At 50.4% G+C, this 24,326-nt stretch overlaps 1 protein-coding gene across 8 annotated transcripts; it reads left to right on the forward strand.

Moving 5' to 3' along the window:
- Window positions 1–1,630: 1,630 nt before the first annotated feature.
- ICAM2 (intercellular adhesion molecule 2) lies at window positions 1,631–24,326 on the forward strand. 8 transcript variants are annotated; one of them, XM_045836774.1, is made up of 11 exons: window positions 1,635–1,755; window positions 6,318–6,897; window positions 9,480–9,565; window positions 13,799–13,939; window positions 16,635–16,777; window positions 17,139–17,204; window positions 17,937–18,041; window positions 19,244–19,329; window positions 21,112–21,375; window positions 22,528–22,848; window positions 23,541–24,326. In XM_045836774.1, exons 8-11 carry the CDS (start codon window positions 19,269–19,271, stop codon window positions 23,717–23,719), a joined length of 825 nt encoding a protein of 274 aa, XP_045692730.1. In that variant the 5' UTR covers window positions 1,635–1,755; window positions 6,318–6,897; window positions 9,480–9,565; window positions 13,799–13,939; window positions 16,635–16,777; window positions 17,139–17,204; window positions 17,937–18,041; window positions 19,244–19,268; the 3' UTR covers window positions 23,720–24,326. The 8 variants fall into 8 exon arrangements, with proteins under 8 accessions (XP_045692734.1, XP_045692732.1, XP_045692731.1 ...); XM_045836778.1 differs by lacking the exons at window positions 9,480–9,565; window positions 13,799–13,939 and having other exon boundaries at window positions 1,631–1,755; window positions 23,642–24,326; XM_045836772.1 differs by lacking the exons at window positions 9,480–9,565; window positions 13,799–13,939 and having other exon boundaries at window positions 17,114–17,204.

Genomic DNA, 24,326 nt, shown 5'->3' on the forward strand with positions numbered 1-24,326 from the left:
TTTGAGAGAAAGAGGGGAATCAACATGAGAGAGAAATAGAGATCAGTTGCCTCCCGTACATGCCCCGGCCGCGATCGAACACGCGGCCTACGCTCATGCCCTGCCTGGGGATCAAACCCACGACCTTCTGGTGTACGGGACGATGCTGCAAACTACTGGGTCACCCAACCAGGACTATCTGCATTTCTTTAACATTTTTAGCCAGACCAGGGGCCTTCAAACTTGGATTGTATCGGAATCGAGGTCTGGGGAACTTGGCAAACACACACAGGCGTAGGCCCTGTCCTGCTTCAACACACTTGGGCCTCTGCATTCTTTAATTTGCAAGTGATTCTGACACACCCCAAAGTGTGAGAACCCCTCATCTCGGCCATGGTGCATATAGAAAGGAAGTCCATGAGATAATCATCGTTAACGCTTTGGTGTGTCTTTCTTTCACTTACTAAATGCGTATAATTTAAAATCTGCATTTGAATGACACCATGTACTTTTTAAACATCCCAGGACTGAGAAATAACTGGTCATCTAATTCCACGGCAGGGTGGGCTCCCTGGCCAAACCTCAGTCAGGGGCCCTAGGGCCCACCCCTCCGCCCCCACCCCCAGTGGGCTGTGGTCCATGGAGACCTTCGGGATGGTCTCGTTGCGCTTGTTCGTAAATGACACGTGAGATGCAGGTCTCTTCCATCCATCACACTGGACACTGGGGGAGCCCTTGCAACCCAAAGGCTGTGTCTGTCTGCGTGGAAAAATTTGCTTGTATGATTTAAAAATTTTTTTTATTTACTGATTTTTAGAAAGAGTGAGGAAAGGAGAGAGAAGAAAAAAGGGAAACATCCATTTGTTGTTCCACTTTTTCATGCATTCACTGGTTGACTCTTGTATGTGCCCTGACCGGGGACTGAACCCACAACCTTGGGACATTAGGAAGATGCTCTAACCAACTGAGCTGCACAGCTAGGGCTGCATCTGTGATTTTTAAATAATTGTCCCCCCTTCATTTTTTCTGTTTCCATTTCTGGGTAACAGTAGAATGTTGGGACTCTGGGTGGGTTCCTCCATGTTACTTATCTTTTATATCTTATATTCCATTTGTTGATTTTTCCTTCTGGAAAATTTCCTGGCTTTATTTTCCAAATTTCTATGATACTTTTTAAAAAAAAGTTTTCTGCAATTCTCTGTATCATCTCTGTATCTTTAGGGGTCATTTTTATTTATCTTGATCTCTCTTCTCCAACTTGCAGGTTTTCCAAAATGGAATGGTGGCTCTTGATGGGTTAGACTTACTCGGAAAGGAGGCAGGAAAGAGAGGACTGTGGCCTTGTGTGCTGAGCAGAGCTCCTCAGTTCGTGAGCCCTGTTTTTAGGTAACCATATAGAGAACCCTTGAATGCCAGCATGCAGAGGTTTTAGATCTGAGGTTCTTAAATATCTTTGGAAAAGAGTCTTCTGATTGTCAGCCTGGGGATTGACTGCTGCTGCCTGTCCTTCTGCAACAGGGACAGGGGAGAGTCACATGTTCTATGAACCAACTCCTAGTTAATTCCAGTTCCCACAGGTCACGTCCAGACTCCACCACCCTCCCCTGAGTCTCCAGGCTGAAGTCTCGCTCCGGGTCTGTTGGGCAGATCGAGCTCGTTTGTTGCATCTCAGTCGTGCATAACTGCAGGCAGAGAGAGGCCACTGCCCTCCGAAAGGGCTGCAGCCTGCAGAGAAACCTGGCTCCTGGGGACCGGGCTCCTGAGTGGGCACAGCAGGTACGAAGAAGGGACATGGAGGTGTTGATGAGAATGTAGTTGCCCTTGGGGTCCAGACCCGTGGAGGGAGAGAGGATTGCACAAGAGATTCCTGGGGTGAAGAATATGAAGACAGAGCAGTTCTGCAGGGTGGCAAAGCAAGGTTTGGCTTCAGGGTGGGCGATGGAGTGGAGGCAGAGATTTGCAGTGAGGAAGCGAAGAAGGGAACTCTCAGGTGTAGGTGGGCCTTCTGATGGACATGGGTCCCCAGGGCGACAGCAGAAGTCGGAGGACAGGGAGACAGAGCCAAGTCCTCCAGGAGCCCCAGGTGGGGGGATGGCCTTGGGATGGGGAGTTGGCATGGGTCTAGGGGGTGGTTGGAGGTGGCACACGAGGGCCAGTGTCTCTCCAGTAAAACAGGTTTCAGAGGGCAAATGGGACACGTTGAGCCGAGGGAAGTCTGAACCTGGATATGGGGGGAAACTCGTGAGCTGGTGGGCACTGAGCAGCCTGTACTTCACACTGAGGAGGCCCACACCTCTAGACTTGGGTGGATTAACGCACCTCCTGATTTGGACTGGGACAAATGGGAAGTTGCTCAGAAGCCAGAGGTGACATGGGGCCCCAGGCGGTTGGTTGCTGGGGCCCCCACGTTGTCAGCTGAGGCCACTTTCTATACCAACAGAGGAAATGGGGCCGTTCTCCGTTGTGGAAACGGAACCGTCCCTGGCTGGGTGGCCTCGTTAGGGCTGGAGAGCCCACACACTGGTGGGGAAAGGGAGGCCAGATTCAAGCCCCAGAGCTCGTCGGATAAGTCCCCACCTCTGCTCCTGGGCCTGGACCAGCAGCGGGCACCTCAACCACGGACACATTGTCCAGCGGTTACATCACAGGAAGAATACACACTTCGGGCTGTTGAAAACTCACGACCACCTGGTAGTACATAATCAATTTTTAAAAACTAACCCGTAACTATATTCAAATAGTTCTTAACCTAACATTCAGGCCTCAAAAGAGAACAGCTTCATAGTTTAAAAGAAACAAAACCAAAATAACCTTGCACATTTTTCTTGAATGTTGCCATGGCTCAAACAACCCAATAGGCTCCTTTGGCATCTTTCCTCAGGAAACAGTTCCATTTCCCGTCTGAGTTCCTAGGAAAGCGTCTCAGTTTATTCTCCCCCTGCAGTGAAGGTTGGAGGAAGAAAAGGCAGCTGGCTACCTTGACCCCCACGTGCTGCAGAGATAAAGCGCTCGCTCACTCTCTCTCTCTCTCTCTCTCTCTCTCTCTCTCTCTCTCTCTCTCTCTCTAAGAGAGACCCTGGCAGCCTCCCTCGGCTTGTTGGCTGTTGGATGTTTGTGAATAAACTTGCTGCGTCGACATTGATCACCCTCCTTAAAAAACATCCTGTTAGGATCTCAGTTCACATACAACCTACTTGTGGTTACAGAGGAGTGTCATCAGCCACGGCCACACTGCCGGGGAACAAGTCTGTCATGCTTTAGAACAGGCGGCAGGACATGGCTCACTTCAGCCTCTAGATGGCGCCCACTTGTGGCCGCTGTTCCTCCAGGGACACACACCCCTGCTGCCGTGTGTTACCTCTGTCACAGGCTTGACTATGGCTCTTCCAGCTTTTCCTTCCCTCTCCGCAAGGGGGCTCTGTATGAGACGAGACCAGGGTCCAAAGACAAGGCCAAAGGGCCTGGCTCTGTAAACAATTCATGTGCTTCATGAGCAGGTAGTTTTCTAAGTGACGCGAAGTCACAAACTTCTCTTTCAAGGGTTAACTTTGTGTAGTGGCCCCTCCCTGTATGGGGATGACCTGGGGTCTGACATTCTGTGGATTCATTCAATAGTCAGGACACGTACTAGGGTGTCCTTGAGCACAGCCTACAAGGACACAGACAGGTGCGTGTCCAGGCACCGGCAGTGACAAGCACCATAAACTTGATTGAGATTAGCATCTCAATCAACGTTTTTAAATAATAGCACTTATTCCTCCCAGAAGCCCGTCGAAGGGGACTCTGAGGCGGGCCAGGGGGTCTTGGAGCTTAGATGTGGGATCCCCACCTAATCTCTGCCCAACCTCTGGCTGCTGCATGCCTGCCCAGTTACTACTCCGCATGCATGCATAGTAAGCATGACAGAAATGCTGCCTATTACTGTATTATCGCCCCACTTTATAGAGGAGGAAACGGAAGCTCAGAGAAGTTAAGCAGCTTGACCAAGTTTACACAGCCAGCAAGGGGCAGAGCAGAGATTCAAACACAAGTCGTCATAACCCCACCATGTCAGACCGACCCATGTCTCCATCATTCAGTCCGGCCCCATCAGGCCAGTGAGCCCACACCTGTCCTGTGAAGGGCCAGCCTTCCAGGGGCCTGGCTGGTATTTCTACTCCAAATCTCTAGTTTCCACTGGTGACTGCCTTGCCTTCGTTTGGACCAGGAACACTTTCTAAGACAGTCCGACAGTTGGGGTCCCAGGACCAGAAGCATCAGCATTACCCGGGAACCGGTCAGGAATGAAAACTGTTGGTCCTCCCCCCAGACCTGCTGAACCAGCTCTGGGGTGGGGCCCTCCAGTGATGCCGATAGACGCTGAAGTTTGGGAACACGTACGGTAAACCACATGTCTCATAAAACTGAGCCACTAGCTTAAGTCCAGTAAACAACTGCTTGAGCATGCTCCTGGTGGTGCAGAGAGGAAAGCACCAGGAATTTAGCCAGGAAGGGAAGGAAATGAACATGGAAGAGTGATCTTCCCAGAAGCCAAAAAAAAAGGAAAGGGAGAATGGGGGGTTGGAGAGAGGGGATTCTAGTTTAAATGATAGCTTTTAAAAGTCTGTGTGGCTTTTAACACAGCTGCAGGGGCTTCCAATGGAAGAGTTCTGGGGTGGGCTCAGCTGCACCTCTACTGCCAAAGTTGTGTAGGGAGTCCCACTGTTCTGCCAAGAATGCCCTGGCCTGTTAGACTCGGCACTGGGGGCCTCCCAGGGGGCTGCTGTCAGATGTGGGCATCCCAAGGAGTATAATACTGTTTATAATTCTGCAATGAAAAACAACCCCCTTGGTCTGTCCCTCCCTCTGGCTGGCTGTTGGGGGTTTGTGGGTGACTTTGCGGGTGACTTTGCTGACTCCTCATGAGCCCTCTGTGTTCTCAACCCACTGCTGAGCCCTGCCATCCCACATGCACCAAACCAGACTGTGCCTCCATGCCTCTGCCCCGGTTTCTGCCAGAGTTCCGCATCCATTCTGCATGCTGGTTCTGAGCATTGCACACATGCCATCTGGAGAGGGATATACAGATACATACACATATGGACATATACATTCATACGTATATGTACACACTATATGCGACTATTGCATATGCAATATTTGAGACACTAAAAATAATTTATCTGAAATTCAAATTTAACTGAGTGCCTATATTTTAGGAGAGTCAAAGACAGGCCTACTTCCTGAGGTCCTTCCCTCCTCGGGACCCCCTCCAAATGCAGGCATGAGTCCCCAAGGATGCGCTCAGCCAGCAGGGAGCTCTCGCCAGCCTCCTCTTCCTACCAACTCCCAGCTATTACAGGCCTGGCTCTGATCAGTGACCATGCGACCTGATGCCAAGAGAGCTGTGGGGGACCCTCCCGGGGCTCCTGCTGCATGGCCTGTCTCACCCACAGTCTCTTTCTCCGTATCCCCCTCTTGAGGTCCTGAGCAGGGAAAGTGAGTTTTGAAGGAACAGTGTGTCAGGCACAGCCATCTGCAGGAAACTGCTCGCACCCTGAACTTTCTATTTTCCTGTGCAACTGGGCTTTTCCCCAGCTAAGAAATAGAGAAGCAGTTGTCAAAGGGCACAATGGGTGCCTCCCCTGAAACTTTCTCACTCATCAAAGGCCCCCAGTAGCACAGAAACTGCACATCAAAAGAGAGACAGGAAGCCCTAGCCAGTGAGGCTCAGTGGGTTGGAGCATTGTCTGGGAGACGGAACGTCTTCAGTTTGACCCTCGGTAGGGGTACCTACGAGAAGGCAAACAATCAATGTTTCTCATTCACATCAATTTTTTTTTCTCTCTCTCCCTCCCTCCCTCCCCCTTCCTCTCTTTTTAAAAACAATGAAAAAAAAATTGTCCTTGGGTGAAGATAAAAAGAATTTTTTTTAAAGAGAGGGGAAAATGGTACAGCAGTTTCTCAAAAAAAAAAAAGAAAGAAAGAAAAGAAAAAAAAGAAACATAGAGCTACCATGTGATCTAGAAAATTTCTTTTCTGAGTATGTACCCCAGGGAGTTGGGAACAGGGACTCGAGGAGACACTTGCCCACCCACGTTCACAGCAGCGCTACTCACAATAGCCAAAAGGAGGAAGCAACCCTAGCGTCCGTGGACAGATGAGCAGGTACACAAATGTAGTCTGTCATATAACGGAATGTTATTCAGCCTTAACAAGGAAGGCAAGCACTGGTCAAGTAGCTCAGTTGGCTGGAGCATTGTCCCTTACACCAAACGGTTTGGGGTTCGATCCCCAGTCAGAGTACGTACGGAAGGCACTGATGTTTCTCTCTTTCTCATTCTCTCTAAAATCAACAGAAAACATGTTTTTGGATGAAGATTTTTTAAAAAGGTAATTCTGACACGTGCTGCAACATGGATGAACCTTGAGGAAATTGTGCTAAGTGAAACGAGCCAGTCAGAGAAGGACAGACACTGTGTGACCCCACTCACACGAGGTCCCTGGGGTAGTCGGATTCACAGAGACAGAAAACAGAACGGAGGTCGCCAGGGGCTGGGGTGAGGGGCGACGGGGGTGTTCGGTGCTTAACGAGCGCAGAGCTCCAGCTTGGGAGGATGGACACGTCCTGGAGACAGATGCTGGGGACGGGTGCACAGCGATGTGAACGCACTCAGTGCCACAGAACCGTGGACTAGAAATGGTTAAGCACACCAAAAGTGAGGTTAGCTGAGATCATCTGACACAGGAAGCACGTGACTTCTGAGTGAGCCGGAAGATGCCTGAATTAACACGTCAGAACCACGTTTCACTAGCACCACAGCACCGGCACCACAGCACCGGCGGCGGCATCACAGCCAGCTTTCACCTGTCAAGGTGGCTGGACCCCTGGCCGCCCTCTCCTTCCCCATCGCTGTCACTCCATTCAGCAAGTGGCGGGTAAGGTCATACTATTTACCTTCCTCCTGGCAGAGCGGGAAGGGTTTGGGATGGAGTGTCAAGGCCTGAGTTTCAATGCCTTGCCCTCTCTGGGCCTCAGTTTCCCCCAGGTGGGCATGGTGGGGGTGGGAGGGAGCTGGAAATTCCAGAGCTCCTTCTGACTGGATGTTTGGCTGTTCCCAGTCCCCAGCGTGTGCAGCTCCTGTCTGCTCTCTCTCAGTGCATGGGCCTTGCTTTTGTGGTGGTTTCCTGTTTTTGTCTTCTTGCTTCCTCTCCTGCCCTGTTATCGAGGTGACAGATGTCAAAGTGTGTGGCTGCCATTTTGTCCAGGTGCCCACGTGCACATGACCTAGGCCATCTGAGCTGGGTCGTGCATATCAGCTGGGCCAGAGCTGAGGCATAGGGGAAGGGACAGTCCCCTCCCTCTGCGGCTTGCATCTGGGGTTCATGCTGAATCTCACTCAGTGCAATTCCCCCTCCTCAGCTAGAGGGGGACTTCCCACACATTCCCACGGAGCTTCCTCTTCTTTGTGGACATGTAGGAATTTCTCTGTTCCCTTGGTGTTCTTTTTGTAAAATTTAATGTGTAGCACCTAATATACACACATGTAACAGACATGTACATTACATACAGCATGATAATATGGACAGTCCTGAACCCACCACTCGACACAAAAATGATTCCTAAGTCTTGCATCTACCTGTGTGTTTTACTTCCCACCCAGATGTAACCACCCTCCTGAATTTGGGGGTTATTGTTCTCTTGATTTTTTGTGCTTTATCACAAATGCAGATGTGCGTGTGTGTGTGTGTGTGTGTGTGTGTGTGAAGCAGTTACATAACATTTACTGTGTGCTAGGCATGCTTTAAATACTTAAAAATATTAACTTACCCTGACTGGTGTGGCTCAGTGGGTTAAGGGTCATACAGCAAACCAAAATGTGACTGGTTTGATTCCTGGTCAGGGCACATGCCTGGGTTGCAGGCCGGGTCCTTGGTTGGGTGCGTGACAGAGGGAACCGATCCATGTTTCTCTGTCTCCCTTTCTCCCTCCCTTCCTCTCTTTCTGAAAAATATATAAAATCTTTAAATAAAATATTAACTCACTGTGTTTAATCCATTCAACAGCCCTATGAGGAAGGTACTATTATTAATCCTATTTTATAGAAGCGGACACTGATAAGTGACTTGATTGAAGTCACACAGATAGATAGCAAGAGGTCAGCATGGGACCTGTCTCCTGGTTCTTAGAGCAAAAGTTTCTCTAGGGCATGTATCTGGGAGTGGAATTGTGGGTGACGGGGAGTGAGAATATTCAGCTTTACAAGGTGATACCTTGTAATTTCCCAGAAGACTAATACACCCTCTCACCGGCAACTGTAAATGTTTCTATTGCCCTGTAACTCTCCAACATTTGGGTCTTGTTAGATTCTTTAGCTTTTGCCTAGCTGGTAGATACAAAATGGTATCCACTGTGGTTTTAATTTAAAATTTTCTGGATATTATTGAGTGAAAGCTTTTTTTTATTTGTTTATGCTTATTTCCTTTTCTTTGAAGTGCTCATATATATCTTTAATGTAATCAAAGTCAACAGGTGTTTATTTTATGATGAGTGTTTTGGAATCTCACTTGAAAAATCCTTCCCTGCCCAGAAGACATAAAAATATTCTACTACATTGCTTTATAAAAGTTTTTAACGTGGTCTTTCACAAGTCCTGAATCTAGATGGAACTGATTCCTACATTTGATGTAAAGTAGGAATATGTTTCCCTCCCTTTTTCTCCATGTAGTTTTATACAGGGTGTTGCTGGGCTCGTTATTTTCTTCTGGTTGATTTGTCTACATCTGCACTAATGCTGTGTTCATTTGCCTACCTCTACACTAATACTGTGTTTTATAATACGTCTGAATATCTAATAGAGCAAGTCCCCTTACCTTAATGTTGTTTAGCAGTATTTTGGTCCTTTCACTCTTCCATGTGAGTTTTAAAAATCAGCTTTCAATTTTCATGAAAAATTGAGATTAATTGCAGTTGCACTGCATCTGTGTGTGATTCAGGGGAGGATTGATATCTTTATGGTACTGAACCTGCCATTCATGTACACGGGCTATCTCTCCATTTATTTAGATTGTATCTAATGTCTTTCAATGAGGTTTCATGACTTGTTACTATAGGTCATATATGTGTTTTGCTAGATTATTCCTATTTTTCCTATTATAAATGATTTTTCAGATTATGTATTTTCTCTTCTTAAATCTGTTCACATAAGTCTTTAGTCTGAGCTCCTTCAAAAGCAGAGCCTGGAGCCAGGAGGAAGGTTCAGGTAGGTCCTGGAGAAGTGATTCCGGGAAGCAGGGCGTGAAGGAGCAGGGAGGCTGCAACAGGGAAAGAGGAAAAGCCATGTTAAGGGTGTGTGACTGATGATGCGCTATAGGGAGGGAGCTCAGTTCCGCTGGGACCTCTCACAAGCCTAGAAGCGGCCGCCCACAATGGTCCGTGGGAAGAAGGAAGCGGAGCCTCCACCCGCTCCCGCCCCTCCCGGGCGTAGGGTTACAAGTTGCGGAACTGCATTTTCCCACAGGATAAGTGGCTCCTTCAGTGCACTGAAGAGGCAAAAAGCAAAAAGCAACACGGTATAAACTTGAGGTGGGACATTGGCAACATAAGGTGAGTCTAGGCTCGCGTGTCACTATCCGCCGTGGCTGCAGCTGCTGTCAGAAGAGAGCAGAAGTGACGTGACGCAGAGCCCTCAAGTTTACTCTTACCAACGTAGTAAACGCTCTGTGAACGCTTTTTTCTACCGTTAAACCAACTTGGCGTGCCCAAGATAAGCTGCGCTTCGATGTGCTGTCTCTTATGTTTATACATTACTAGATTTGGGTTGCTAGTATTTTTTCTAATCCTTGCATCTGTATTTGTGAGTGAGATTGGCTTCTAATGTGCCTTTCTCATTCCGTACTTGCCTGGTTTTCCGGTGAAGGTTATACTGGCCTCACAGGGTTAGAGGGTGTTCCTGATTTTCCCATTTTCAGAAAGAGGCTGTATAAAATTAGAATTCTCTCTATTTAAACTTCTATAAAACTATCTGGACCAGGTGTTTGCTTTGTGGGAAGTTTTAAAATTACTGATTCAATTTTTTAATAGTTATAGAATCATTTGGGCGTTTCGTTTCTTAAATCAAGTTTCGTTATACTTGTCTAATTGGTGTACTTTGCTTCCATTTTCTTGGCACAAATTATGTATAGTCATTTTTATTTTTAACTGTGATAAAGTACACATAACGCAAGATGTTCCCTCTTAACCATGTTTTGTCTGCTTCGTTAATCACAGTTGAGAGATATGTATTAAAATGTCTTGCTGTGATGGTGGTTTTATCTCTTTGTAGTTTTTTCAAGATAGATCCTTACAAGTTTAGAACTATTAAAACTTCCTGGTGACTTTCCCCTTTAATTTAGGTACTCACTCTATCCCTAATAAGTATTTTTGTCCTAAAAGTCCTCTTTGCCTGATAGCAAAAGTTGCTTGTGGTAAGTGCCAACGGTTGTTTTGCGGCCAATCTCTGGAGTTTTCTTATACAAAACGGAAACTCTGCCCATGAAACAATTCCTCACTCCCCCCCCCCCTCCCCCTGCAGCAGCGCTCAGCAACTTCTGGCCTACTTTCCCTCTCCGTGAATGCGTAAGGTCGTCTTTTTAATGTTCCTATTTCCATTCCTAATAATGTCCACTGGTGCTTTCTTGTGTTTCTGAGTAGATTTTACCAGAGATTTGCCCATTTTGTTTTTTCGAGGACTAACTTTTTTTGAGGATCCTGCCTCTTTTATTTTCTATGTTACTGATTTCTGCTCAAGAGTATTCTCTTTGAGTTCACTTTCGGGTTTCCTTCGTTCTGTTTACTTTGGTTTCTTCTCTTCATTCCCTCTTGTGTCACTTTTGTGTTCCCTTTGTTTTTCTTTTCTGACTTCCTGACCGCTCACTTACACTGGATGCTTATTTCAGACTCGTTTCTAATACAAGCACTTAAGCCTATAAATTTCCCTCTCAGTCTCATGCTGGATGCATCCCATACATTTTAATACATTGTTTTTTTTTCCATTACCATTCAGTTCAAGAGATCTTAAAGTGTGTTATTTCTATTTTTTTCTTTGACCCATGGGTTGCTTAGAGCCTATTTTTATATTACCAAATATATAGAATTTTAAAACTTATGTTTAAAAAAGACTTGTGTTTTCTAATTTATAGGCACATATCAAGCTTTTAAACTGTGTGTTTCAGCTCTTCTATTCATTTTCTGATTTTTTTGGCCTGCTTCATTATTCATAGTTGAAGGAAGTGTGCTAAGATTCCTTGCTATGATGGTGGTTTCTTTTTCTTTATGGGTTTTCTCTCTTTGAAGCTAGACGCCTCCACGTTTAGAACTACTATAATTTCCTGGTGAATTGACCTTTTCATTCAGGCACTTGCGCTATTCCTAATGGGCATTTTTATCTTACAAGTCCTCTGAGTCCGATATCCATAGAGCTTTCCTGGCTTCCTTCCACCCCTGACCTTCACCCCTTCCTTGCTCGTGTGCTGGGTGTGTCTCCTAAACGGCACAGAACTGGGTTTTGGGCTTTAATATTTTTAAAATCTAAACTGAGATGAACAATTAAGAATGATCAAGTCCATGACTTTCACTAAACCCTGCTAACAAAAAATTGACTTGAAAAGCCTGCTTTTCAGCATCAATCCAGAGCTGGCAAGAACCCTAACCCAGAAGATTCTCTTTTGAATAGTGTTTGAACTACAACAAAGATTAAACGTTTGTAACGTGAAAGGTTTTCTTAGGCTCCACTGGGGAATAAATGCTAATCAGCCACAAAATTAGGCCGTATAGAGCTTTATTGGGGTTTGTGCGCCCAGGTGACGTTTCTCGGTCTGCATGGTGGGGCCAAGAAAAGCCCCGAGCAGACAGGGAATATGGCGGGGTTTATTCCAGCTGGCCCTCTTCGTGGGAGCTGGGGATTGGTCCCCTCCAAACAAAGTGGCAACATATCATTGGTGGTTCTCCTCGCGCCCTGGTCAGCCGTCTCTTCCGGGTTGTAGTTCAGACGTCATATTTGTTTTGGCCGCCATGTTTGTTTGTAGTTCAGCTGCCTTTTTGTCCTGCCCCGCCCATCCTGACATAGCGGACTTTGTTTTTTTAGAGCCGTTTTAGATTCACAACAAAATCGAGGGAAAGGTACAGAGATCTCCCATATATTCCGCCCCCGCCCCACCCCCATTTATACAGCCTCCCCATCGGCAGCATTCCCCAGCAGAGCGGTACATTTGTTGCTTTCAGTGAACCTACCCTGGCATGTCACTGTCACCCAAAGTCCATAGTTGACATCCGTGTTCACTCTCGGTGTTGTACGTTCTGTGGGTTTGGACAAATTGTATCATGACATGTACCCACCACTCAAGTAGCAAACAGAGTAGTTTCACTGCCCAGAAAACCCTGTTCCACCTATTTATCCCTCTCCGCCCACCCCAACCCCTGGCAACGCTGACCAGCCAGCCACCCAGGCTTCATCTGCACCCTCTCGCCTGCTGGCTCTGTGACACGGGCACACTAGTAGCCCGCCCGAGCCTCTGTTCTCTCATATGCACAACCAGAATGGCTCTCTTTTTGTAGTTTGTTGTGATAATTAAATAGCATGATGCATTAAAACCTTTAGCTTAGTCCCTAGCAAAGAATAGATAACAGCTAAATGCTAGTTCCCTTTTTCCTTCCTCCTTCTCTTAGTAACTTGAAGCCACACTTTGCAGAGAAGAGGTACAGAAAAGGACCCTGCTGACAGCGTACATCGCCAGAAATCTAAACACGAGAGGAGGGAAAAAGAAGGGGGAGAGCTTCCAGCGGCCACCTCCCAAACTCTTTTTCCAACTTGGAAAATCCCTCCCTTCCTGCTGTCTCTCAGGAGCATTACAGTCCACACGTATCCATTTTCTGAGTCCAACTCCTTAACCTGCGTCTGATAAATACCCAGACGCACCCTTTGTCCTCGAAGGGAAAGTCAGATGATTTAGCACCGAGCGGTGTGTACGAGACAGCAGGGAGCTGGGGCATCAGAGAGGATGAAGGGCCAGGTCATGCCCGTTTGCTAGTCACATGGAATCCTGGGGTTTCCGAGGGAACCGGCCTGAACCACAGGATTCGTCAGGACCACAGGTCCAAGCTGTGTTCCTCTCCTCCTGGCAGCTCCGTTGAGGCTGACGTGTGCATATGAGGCTTTGTCTTTTGCGTTAAAGGCAGACGTCAGACGGTCACAGATTAACACGGGGCAAGGATTAAAAATAATTACACAACCTCTGTCTTTTAACTGCAGCTAAAATTTTTATCTTTATTATGATGATTAACAAATTTGGACTTCTTGATAAATCTTTTTTAAAATTTACATTTGTCCCACTTTTACTATGCTTTATCCTCACTTAATATTTTGATTGGTGGAAGGTTGTTTGTTTTGATACCATTTTAATCCCTTCCCGTGGTTTAGGGCTTATAAACTCTCTCTCTCTCTCTCTCTCTCTCTCTCTCTGTCTGTCTCTAATTTTCCTTGAAATTTTACCATGCTCTTACGACTTCAAGTGCACCCTCCTTTCTATGCCATACGGGAGTCTAGAATGCTTTAACTGCAGTCCCCTCACATATTATTGCCCAGTATTTAAGTTTTGAACTTGTAAGAACTTCTCAAATAAACATTATTGCAGATGCTGATTGTCAGGAGTCACATACTCACTTGCCATTTTGCTTCTTCATTCTTCCTTCTTGCACAGAAAAGTGTCCTGTGGCCATTTTGAACCCTGTCTGACACCTGTCTTTAAAGGTCCTTTAGGGTAGGCATCTTGAGAATAAGCTCGCTCGATCTCTGTTTATCAGTATCTTCATTTCACGTTGGTCCTGAAACCGGAAAAGCTGGTGTTCTGCTGCCTGTCACCTACCAGACCCAACAAGCAGAGGCAGGGATTGAATCTCTATGGGTGCTTTATTCAGATGGCCGGCGATCTGAGAAGACGGCGGGTTTGTACCCTAACAGTCTGTCTGATGTTTCCTTTCAAGCCACCCTTTTTTTTCTTTTTATTGTTGTTCCAGTATAGTTGTCTCCATTTTCCCACCACCACTTTCCCCCGCCCCACCGACCCCCACCTCCCACCCTCAGTCCTACCTGCCCTTGGCTTTGTCCGTGTCCTCTATAGATGTTCCTTGATGACCCTTCCCCTTCTTTCCCCTGTTATCCCCCTACTCCCTCCCCTCTGGTTACTGTCAGTTTGTTCTTTATTGCAGTGTCTCTGGTTCTACTTTGCTTGCTTGTTTGTTTTTTATTTAGGTTCTACTTATAGGTGAGATCATATGGTATTTGTCTTTCACCGCCTGGCTTATTTCACTTAGCATAATTCTCTCCAGTTCCATCCATGCTAACACTAAGGGTAGGAGCTCATTTTTTCTGCTGCATAGTATTCCACTGAGTAAATGTACCAGTTTTTTGATCCACTCATTTATTTATTTTTATTTTTTATTTATTTTTTTTAAAGAAGGTAATGTTTGGGATTTTTGGGGGGTTTTTATTTATTTATTTTTAGAGAGGGAAGGGAGGGAGAAAGAGAGAGATAAACATCAATGTGCAGTTGCTGGGGGCTGTGGCCTGCAACCCAGGCATGTGCCCTGACTGGGAATCGAACCTGCGATGCTTTGATTTGCAGCCCGTGCTCAATTCACTGAGCTACGCCAGCCAGGGCTGATCTACTCATTTATTTTTGGGCACTTAGGTTGCTTCCAGCACTTGCCTATTGTAAATTGTGCTGCTGTGAACATTGGGGTGCATAGGTTCTTTTAAATCAGTGAAAATCTCAGATATTCCACACAGCAATATTTTTACCATTATGTCCCCTAGAGTTAGGACATAAAGGAAAGAATAAACAAATGAGACTCCATCAAAATAAAAATCTTCTGCACAGCTAAAGAGGGAACCAGTTGTATGGGAAAATATATTTGCCAATAATGCCTTGGACAAGGGTTTGATCTCTAAAATATATAAAAAACTCATGTGACTCAACTCTAGGAAGACAAACAACCCAGTTTAAAAATGGGCAAAGGACCTGAACAGACACGTCTCCAAAGAGGACATACAGAGGGCCCAGAGACACAGGGAAGGATGCTCAGCATCACTAGCCATCAGAGAGATGCAAATTAAAATGACAATGAGATACCACTTCACACTGGTCTGAATGGCCATCATAAACAAATCAACAAACAAGTATTGGAGAGGATGTGGAGAAAAGGGAACCCTAGTGCACTGTGAGTGGGAATGCAGACTGGTGCAGCCACTGCGGGAAACAGCATGGAATGTCCTCAAAAAACTAAAAATGGAATCAGGCCAGACTCTTTTTTAAGGGGGCAAAAGTATAGGTAAGGAGTCTGGAGTTCAAGGGAAAAAGATGTAGGTAAGGGATTTGGAATTTGGGAAAGAGGTTAATAAACACTGCAGCCTGGCAATTTCCCCAACATCCTTTCATCCGCTGACCAGTCCTTTTCTTTGTCTGGGTCCTGGGTCCTGGGTCCTGGGTGATTTTCTTTATCTGTGTCCTGGGTGCCAGACTCTCTCTCCCTGGAACACAGTGGCTTGGATGCCACCTTGATATCTTGTGGTCTCTTCTGGGGCACAAAGGTCAATGGCTTGTGGTCTCCTGGAGTCAGGGGAAGCCGTACCTGCAGTTCCTGAAACAACAACTTTTTACATACATTAACTACTAGGCTTATTAACTATTATCTGAAACTAAAGTCTTCTGACTCTTGAGTTTCCCCACTGGTCCTTGAAAGATGGTTTTGCCAAGAGCACAGTTCTAGTCTGAAAGTTATTTTCTTTCAACAGGAATAGAAGTGATAGAGAGAAGTCCCTGGATTAAGACCCAGTCAGCCCTGTGGAAGAGATGAGTTCACTTCCTAAACTGAGGCTCCAACCCCCCCCTCCCCTCCAGTTCTCGGGTGTCTTCCAGAACCCACCATGCCCTCCAGTGCCCACTACTGCTCTCCTGTACACGTGGCTCGGTTCTAAGTCATCTGGCTTCCGGACCCACTAAAGGATAACAGTGCTTCTGTGTATTTGAGACGCAGGATGAAGGAGTTTAGACTCAGAAAACGGACTGTGTGGGCTGTAACATTCCTGACAGCTGGAAGGGAGGGATTTTCCAAGGAGGAAAGAGGGTCTGGGAGGCGGTAGCTAGAAGTTCTTCGTCTTCCTCTCCCCTCCCCTCCCCTGCTTTTGTCCCTTCCCCCGAGGAGCTCAGAGCCCTAAAGAATAAGGCGGGGAGTACGTGAGGGGGAAACAGCGGTCTGGGAAGGAAGACCTGAGTTTCTTCTCTCTTCCACACAAAGGTCGATTTCCTCCATCTCCAGGCAACTCCTTAGCAACAGGAAGCTTTGCTCTTTCTCCTTCGTTTGGAAGCATTGATCATGGCATCCTAGGGCCTGGTCATCAGCCCCCAAATCCTCTCCATTCTCTCTCCCAGAAGGCCTCCTGGCCTCACGCAAGTAGACACCTCCACCCGCCACCTCACCTTCCCTTCCCGCCCAGAAAGTTCTGTGAGGCAGAACATGCCTTGGAGTTACTCCCCTACACAATGACCTGCACCAGCCCTGACCCCCATGGGCAGGTTTGAAGGGCCAGAACTGCCCACCGACGTCCAGCCTGAAAAACTCTTTCGTTTCTGCATCACAGAACCAACACCAGCCGCTCAACCCAGCCCTCCACCCTCTACCGTCCACCCTGCCACACCCCCAGGCAGCACGTTACCTGTGACGGTTCCGGTTCACCTTCTATCCGCCACTGAGCCGTCTTTCTGTCAGCTCCTGCACTCACAGGTACGTGAGCACAGACAGCTGGTGACGCATGAGCACCTGCTGTTAGGACCAGAAAGGGAGTGTTTGTTCCTACCAGCTCTGTTTCAGAAAGTCTCAGGAAAAACCCTGCCCCGTCCCGCAACTCCTAATACCCTCTTCGGAGACTCAGGGTCCTCGGTTGTCTGCTTATGCGATCAGCCCAGCTGTAGCTGGGGGGCAGCTGAGGCATCAGCAGAAGGAGAAAGATATGCTGGGTGGACCCAGAAGCAAGGTTGGGGGGGGGTTGTTTACCAAAACTACTGTCTTGTATTCATTTGCTAATCCACCCATCCATCCATCCATCTACTGACTGAACAGTAATTAAGTGCCCACTGTGTGCCAGGCGGTGTCCTTTCCTGCTGGAGAGAGCAGTGCATGTGATCCAGCCTCCACCCTCTTGGGTGGACAGGTAAGTAGGAACTCGGGGGAGACTGACGTGGAAGCTACCGGACTGCGGCCCACAGGTCTCACAGCGCCACGTTCACATGCCCGGTGTGCAGGAAAAGGGAGGCCTGCCCAGGGGCGTGGGGGAGAGATCAGAGGGTGAGTTGAGGGGGCAAAGCAGGCCTGATGGGCTCAGGGCAGGACCTGTGGGCCGCAGCAGCCTCACCAGGGCCCACGGGTGTGGAGTCAGGCCGGCCCAGCTGCGCGTGCAGCCCGGGGTTCACAGGCACTGTCCCTGCCGGAAACTGCAGACGGGACCCAACCCGCCTCTCCCAAAGCTCTCACGGCAGGGAAGGCCCCAGCAGCTTCCCTGGCCTCCTGTTGCCTTGATTTCCCTCCCAAGGTGCCATTGGGGATCACACCCCTGAGAATCCTTCTCTCGCCCCCGCTCTGCTGGGTGTCGGCGGTCTCCAGGCTGCCTCTCGCTCATTACGTTCGCTCGCTCACTCCTAAGTGTGTGACTTTGGGCAAACCACTTAAACTGCCCTGTGACTCAGTTTCCCCATCCATAGATGGGGACATAACAGTACCTACCTCGTAGAGTTGGGGGATTTAATTAGTTCATACTCACAGAGTGCTTGTGACCTGTAGTCAGTAAGTGTTCACTGTTGTAATATCGTTGTTATTATTTCTGTAGCTATTGTTTATTATTATTATTAATATTATTATTATTATTATTACTGTTGTTATCATTCAGGCTGGGTGGAGGCCACAGAGTTGCCGCACAGCAGGGCCACTGCCTGGCCCCCAGGCTGCCTCTCGGCCTCCCGCTTGGACGGGAGGAGGTTTCCTGCAGCCGCAGGTGGGCTCAGACCCCTGCTCTGGGGCTTGGTTCCTCTCGCCTCCATCCTCTTTCTCTCTGTGCCCTTCCGAGGCCCAGCAGCCCGTCCCAGGCTTCCTGGGTCCCTGTTGACAAGGGCGGCCCTTGCTGACTGCACAATGGTGACAGCCTCTGGCCTCCGCAGCCCAGGGAAGGCCATGACCTCACCCCACCCTCCCAACCCAGCAGCGAGGTTTGGGCTGAGCCCTGACAATGCTGGGGCACCCCTTTGGAAAGGCCGCAGCTGGGGCGCCTCCGAGGCCAGCGGGCCCCGGGGCCTCCGAGCCAGAACCAGGGCAACAGAAGGTTGGGTGCGTCAGAAGCAAAAGCCTCCCGGCCAGACCCACCCCATGCACAGAATCCCCCTCTCGCCTGCTCTTGCGTGTGAGGACCCTGCCCTTGGTGACAGAGCCTCCGGGAAGCACACTGCAGCTTGTCAGCCTGCCTGGAGCGGGAGGGGTCACCCCATCAGCCCAGTTCGAAAACCGGAGACTGAGGATTTGGGCTGCAGCCAGCCTGACCCGCGTTACCTCTGTGTGTGGGGACTATCGTGGGAGCTGCTCCCGAGGCTCTGGGCCTCAGTGTCCCTGTGTCAGCTGAGTCACCGACAGGTTGACAAGGAAAGCTGAGCGATGTGTTCATATTTAAGAGACGTGTGCTCGGCTGTTAGCTGGAGCCGCTCCAATTCCCACCCACGTTTCCCTAGAAAATCCCAGCTCTTTATCTGCTCTGCTATGGTGACTCTGTGTCCTGGACAGGTCCTGACTTCAGATATTTTCTTTCCAGAGGGGGCCTCAGCAATGTGTTCTGTGAGATTTGGAGTTCCCAGATCTGGGACTTGCAGTCATTCCTGTCTCCTGCACCCACACAGTGCACTAGAATCCTGTGTGCATGCATGTCATTCACACGCATGCACATGCTTGTCAACACATGGGCACTCTTCAGCGCCCTGACCTCACAGGAGCATGGCCGAGGGTCAGGTTATGCCCCCGCTTATCAGCAGCATCCAGCTTCCTCTGCCTGGGTTCTCCCAAGCCCGGATCCGGGGCCCGCCTTCCACGCGGCTTCCCGAGGGCCACCCAGATAATAAGAGGAAATGCAGTCACCCGCTCACAAAGGGCTGGAGGTATAAGCGCTTCGACTTTAGGCCACCACTCCTTAGCTTGCATCCTCTGTCTCCGCAGTCTGCCGGCTGTTCTCTGCGCTGAGATGTCTCCTTCTGGCTGCTGGGGCCTGTCTGTGGCCCTTCTGGCCCTGCTCTTCTGCCCAGGTGAGCCAGCGCCTGGGGTTCCTGGCTTGGCACAGGCTGGGCCTGAGGGTGGGCTGCCTGCTCTCCTGGCTTTAGATTGCGGGGTGGGGCTGGCCCTGAAGTCTCTGTGGTTTTGAACACAGTGGTGGGCCACGGTGGGTACAGGATGCCGTGGCAACCTGGTTTCTGTACGGCCTAGGCATCCCGTGGGCATCCTGGCCTCCTGGGTCCCGGGTGGAACAGCCCCACAGCTTCACGGCATCTGGGCGTGGCAGGTCATGGAGGCCCATTGGTGGGCTGGGGCAGGGCTGAAGGAGGTGAAGGGAGCTGGGGTTCAAGGGAAGGTAAGGGCATGCCCCAGCTGATCTCCAGATGTGGCCTAGGGGACAAAGGAGGCAGTATAGGACCTTGCCTTCTGGCTATCCTCAGAACGGAAGTACAACCCCTTCTAGTGGGTCAAGGGCACTGAGAGGGAAATTCCTGCCATGTGCCCAGCACTCTGTTTTGGATAACCTGCCAGGTGTTTTTTAAGGGCTATCTCATTGAACCTTCTTTTGGGAAAGGAATTACTAGCCCATTTTACAGATGAGGAAACTGAGGTTCACAGAGAGAAAACACCTTTTCTAAGGTCACATAGCTGGTGCATGGTGAACTCAAGATTCAAATCCAGCTCTGCCTTCCTGCAAAGCCCCTCTGTTGCCACTTCTTTACACAGCAGGGTCTGAGGGCTGAGTCGGGGCATGGGGGCGTGGCACTAGCACAGCACAGAGGCTGGGCCTGGCCGGTCAGATCGAGGACCTTCCTGGTTGTTGCCGAGGGAGACATGAGTGCTGAAGACTCAACCTTCACGCATCAAATACTTCCTGAGTCTGTCACACACAGGGCACTGCACTAGGCACAATGGTAAACAGGGTCCTGCCTTCTAGAAGCTCGAAAATGGCTAAGGGGGAGTCAACACGAATATGAATCACTGGTGCAGTGGGTCATAGGCCAGGCAGCTCCATCTCCTTGGTGACCTCCTCTTCCCCTGCCTCTGTTCTCACTGAGCTCGAACACCCTGGACACCTCACTGTTCCTCCAGCACGCCGAGCACACCCCTGACCCAGGGCGTTGGGCTGGCAGCCGCCTCTCCCCAGAGCCCTCTGCCCCCCATATCTGCAGGGCTCACCCCCACCTCCCTCGTGTCTTTGCTCAAATGTTGTTACTCCAGTGAGGCCTGCGCTAAAATGGCCACCCCCACCCCCCACTTTCTGTTTCATTTCTCAGGCGCTTGTCACCACCTGATAGGCTGGACATTTGTTTATTATTGTCTGTTTCCTTCACTGGAACATGAGTCCCTGCAGAGGCAGGGTTTGGTCTGCCTTGTTCACTCCCGCAGAGCCCGGAACAGTACCTGGCACACAGCAGGTGCTCAAACAGTATTTGAACAAGACCGGAAGGAGGGAGGGAGGGGTCGAACCCTGAGCCACAGAGACTTAGGACACAGAGTCCACCTCCTTCTCAGAGGGGCCTTCATGGAGGAGGGCACATTAGGGCTGGGCCTGGAAGGTGGAATAGGATCCCTCTCACAGAGACAGAAGATGTGCACGAGGTGCCTCTATTCTGGAGGTGACGGGCTGGAGGAGGGACAACCAGCGTCAGGGAGACAGCCCAGGGGCTGCCTCCTCGGTCTAGATGCAAGGCCTGGACAAGGGTCAAGGGTCAAGGAGCAGAAGGAGCCCCTTGGTCAGAGTGCCAGTGGTGGGCAGCTCCCCTGGGCGGAGCGACGGGGACATCCACTGCCCGGCGTTTCTGGTCCTCCAGGGTCCGCCGAGGAGTTCGAAGTGAGGATATACCCAGAGCAGCTGGTGGTGGAGCATGGAGGGTCCAAGGTGATCAACTGCAGCACCACCTGTCCCAAGCCTAATACTGGCGGTATGGAGACCAACCTCAATAAGACTTTGCTGGCCAGAGAAACTCAGTGGATACAGTACGAGGTCTTCGGCGTCTCCCAGAACACGGTCCTGCAGTGCTACTTCACCTGCTCCCAGAAGCAGGTGTCGGCACACGGCAACATCAGCGTGTTTTGTGAGTGCTCCACGCTCCCTTGGCGGGGCCGTCCCTCTCCAGGGCAGACCCCGTGTCTACGGAGTGTTCCTACTCCTGGCCACTCCTGTCACGGCCCCCACCTTCCTGGGCTCCTGAGGCGACAGAGCCAGATGCAGGCCATGAGCTCAGCATCTGCACACACCCTTCGCTGGCCTCCCCGAGCCTCCTGGCAGCCCAGGTTTTGAGGCTTGCTCAGAGGAGGGCGACCCAGGCCAGAGGCACGCAGATCTAAAAGCCGTCTCCTGGCCCGGGGGCAGCCCCTTCACCGGAGCACCCACACCCCATGACGAGCGGCGGTGGCACTGTCAGGAGGGCTGTGTGCTCTCCAGTGTCCCCTTCAGCTCATCGAGTCACCGGGTGCTTTTATCTTCCCCTGAGGGCCCTCAGCAAATGAGGGACCCTCACACACACACCGGTGCATGAGCCGTGGAGACCTCCTGATAGCCCGGGATTCTCTCAACATCTTGGCACTAAGGGTATCGCTTGGGTCCTCCCCGTTACTGACATCAGCGGGTCCAAAGAATAGAAAGATGTCCTGAACCCAGCAGACCATCCTGGGGTGATGGAGGTGGGGTATTCTGGTTCAAAGGGAAATCCAGGCCACGCCAAGGGCTCTGTTTGATGAGGGATGGAGGTGGCTGTGAACCTGACCCTAGAGAACTAAGGCAGGTCTGACTTTGACCTGCACCTCTTAAATGAGAACTTCACAGTTCATGGCCCAGTTCCCGTGATCACCCCCAAGTCTTTCTGCGTATAATTATCCAACTGTTTCATTTTTCAAATTAGTTTTTAATTTCTCGAGAGAAAGTGAGAAGATACAAATATTTCTATCCCTCTGGTTGGCCACACAGTTTCTGGACCCTCTCTTTGTAAGACACCTGACCACCCCCATCCTTATCCATTCCAGAACCATCATGTTTGTGAAGCTACCACCCAGTACACCCTTCACCCTAAACTGCTCCCCCTTCCTCTCTTTACACCGTAGAGCAGGCCGGGCCCCAGCCGACATCCTCCTCCTCAAGTCCAGCCAGGGGCCTGAGAACACAGTGCTGGTGGGGGTGCTCTTGGCCAGGCGGGCCCACTGGGACTACACCCCCATCTAACCAGACCTCCCCGTGGTCTTCCCCGCAGACCCTCCAAAGGAGGTGCTGATGACGGTGCAGCCCATTTGGGTGACTGTAGGCGAGTCCTTCATCATTGAGTGCAGGGTGCCCGCTGTGGCGCCCCTGGAGAAACTCACCCTCACCTTGCTCCGTGGCAATGAGTCCCTGCACCAGCAGACCTTCGAGGGGGCAACAGCCGGCCCGCAAGAAGCCATGACCACGCACAACAGAACGGCCCACAGGGAGGATGGGCGCTACAACTTCTCCTGCCAGGCCGAACTGGACCTGCGGTCTCGTGGTGGGACAGTCATTCACAAAACATCCAAGTCCCAGGGGCTCGAGATCCATGGTAAGGGTAAGCCCCCAGGATAGAGGGAGGGAAGGACAGGGCACTCACTGTAGGTCCCCTTGGGAAATCAGAATCTTAGCCCAGTCTCTGCCAGCTCAGAGGGGTGGGCAACCAAGGACCCCACACCCAGTGCTGAGGGTCCCTCTTATGCTCCTTTCTCCTGGAAGTCCCCAGCTTGGACCTTGAGTGGTGGTTTGGCCACTAGTAAGCTGTGTGACCTTGACCAAGTCAACTTCCTTTCTCTGGCCTTCGCTCCTCTCTACAAGGAAAAGTTTGACCTCGCTGACCCCTAAGGTCTCCTAGAACTTCACTGTTCTGTGACTCTCGATGGCCAAGATGTTCCGTGTTTTCAGAGAATTTGGTGGAAACTCACTCAGCTCTGTCCAGGGAGGCGCTGGCCCAGGCCACACCGCTGTCCAGGCCACAGTGTCCAGAGACCACGTGCTGGTGCCAGGGCTGATGTCGGGGGGCATCTGCCCTCACAGGCTCACTGAGGCCTGGCTGGGGGCCTGGGCCCCAGCTCATTACCTGTCCCCTCGTCAGTGCACCAGTTGCCACTCGTTTCTGTAACACAGGGTGGCGGCAGGATGGACGATGGGGTGGGCGGGCGATGGGTGGACCTCCACTCCCCCTTGGCCCCTGGGCACCTAGGACCAGAGGACTTCTAGGACCACTGCCCCCTTCTTCCCTAGAGCCCAAGCCCGACAAGCAGATGGTCATCATCATCGCGGTTGTGTCAGTGCTGCTGTCGTTGTTTGTGACATCCGTCCTGCTGTGTTTTGCCTTCGGCCAGCAGTGGCACCAGAGGCGAAGAGGCAGTTACGGGGTGCAAGCAGCTTGGAGGAGACTGAGACGGGCCTACCGCGCATAGTCCGCCTGTGGAGCATGGCCTCCGCCATGACAGCCACTGGGATTCACTGTGGCTCCTCAGGGTTGCAGTCCAGCCCTGGCTGAAGGACATTGACAAGCAGCAGAGGACTTTGGGAACATTTTCTCTTCTCATCTGAATACAAACACCTGGACTTAACCCTGTGCCTCGATGTCTCCTCCTGGGAGAACACTCAACTGCCAGGAAGGTCACTCATGAGACCCAGACTTCTGTTCCCAGATGTCTCCTCAGTGTCCCTCCACCCTCTCCTTCCCAGGGGCCTTTCTAGCCAGCCCAGGCCCCAGGGCACTCCCGTGCTGACCTGCCCAGGCACCTGACACCCACCCTCGTTGGGCGCCGAGTAACAAATTTCACCTGAGGGAGCATTGGAGAGATGCACCCCGGCCTGGCGGGGCGGAGGTGCTCTGTCCCCACATGGCCCTCCAGAAACTCAGGCCACTCTCAGCTGGACCGGGACAGGGCCAACAGGAAGCTGGGGCGAGGGTGGGGACCCCAAGGGAACTGGCTCAGCCCCGGGACCCTCCCAGTCAGGACACTCCCACGTCACCCTTGGCCTTCAGAGAGCCGTGAACACGAAAGCAGTCTTCTC

This window comes from Phyllostomus hastatus, unplaced genomic scaffold (genome assembly GCF_019186645.2).
Source record: "Phyllostomus hastatus isolate PE091 unplaced genomic scaffold, TTU_PhHast_1.1 phas_contig_210, whole genome shotgun sequence".
Lineage (NCBI taxonomy): Eukaryota > Metazoa > Chordata > Mammalia > Chiroptera > Phyllostomidae > Phyllostomus > Phyllostomus hastatus.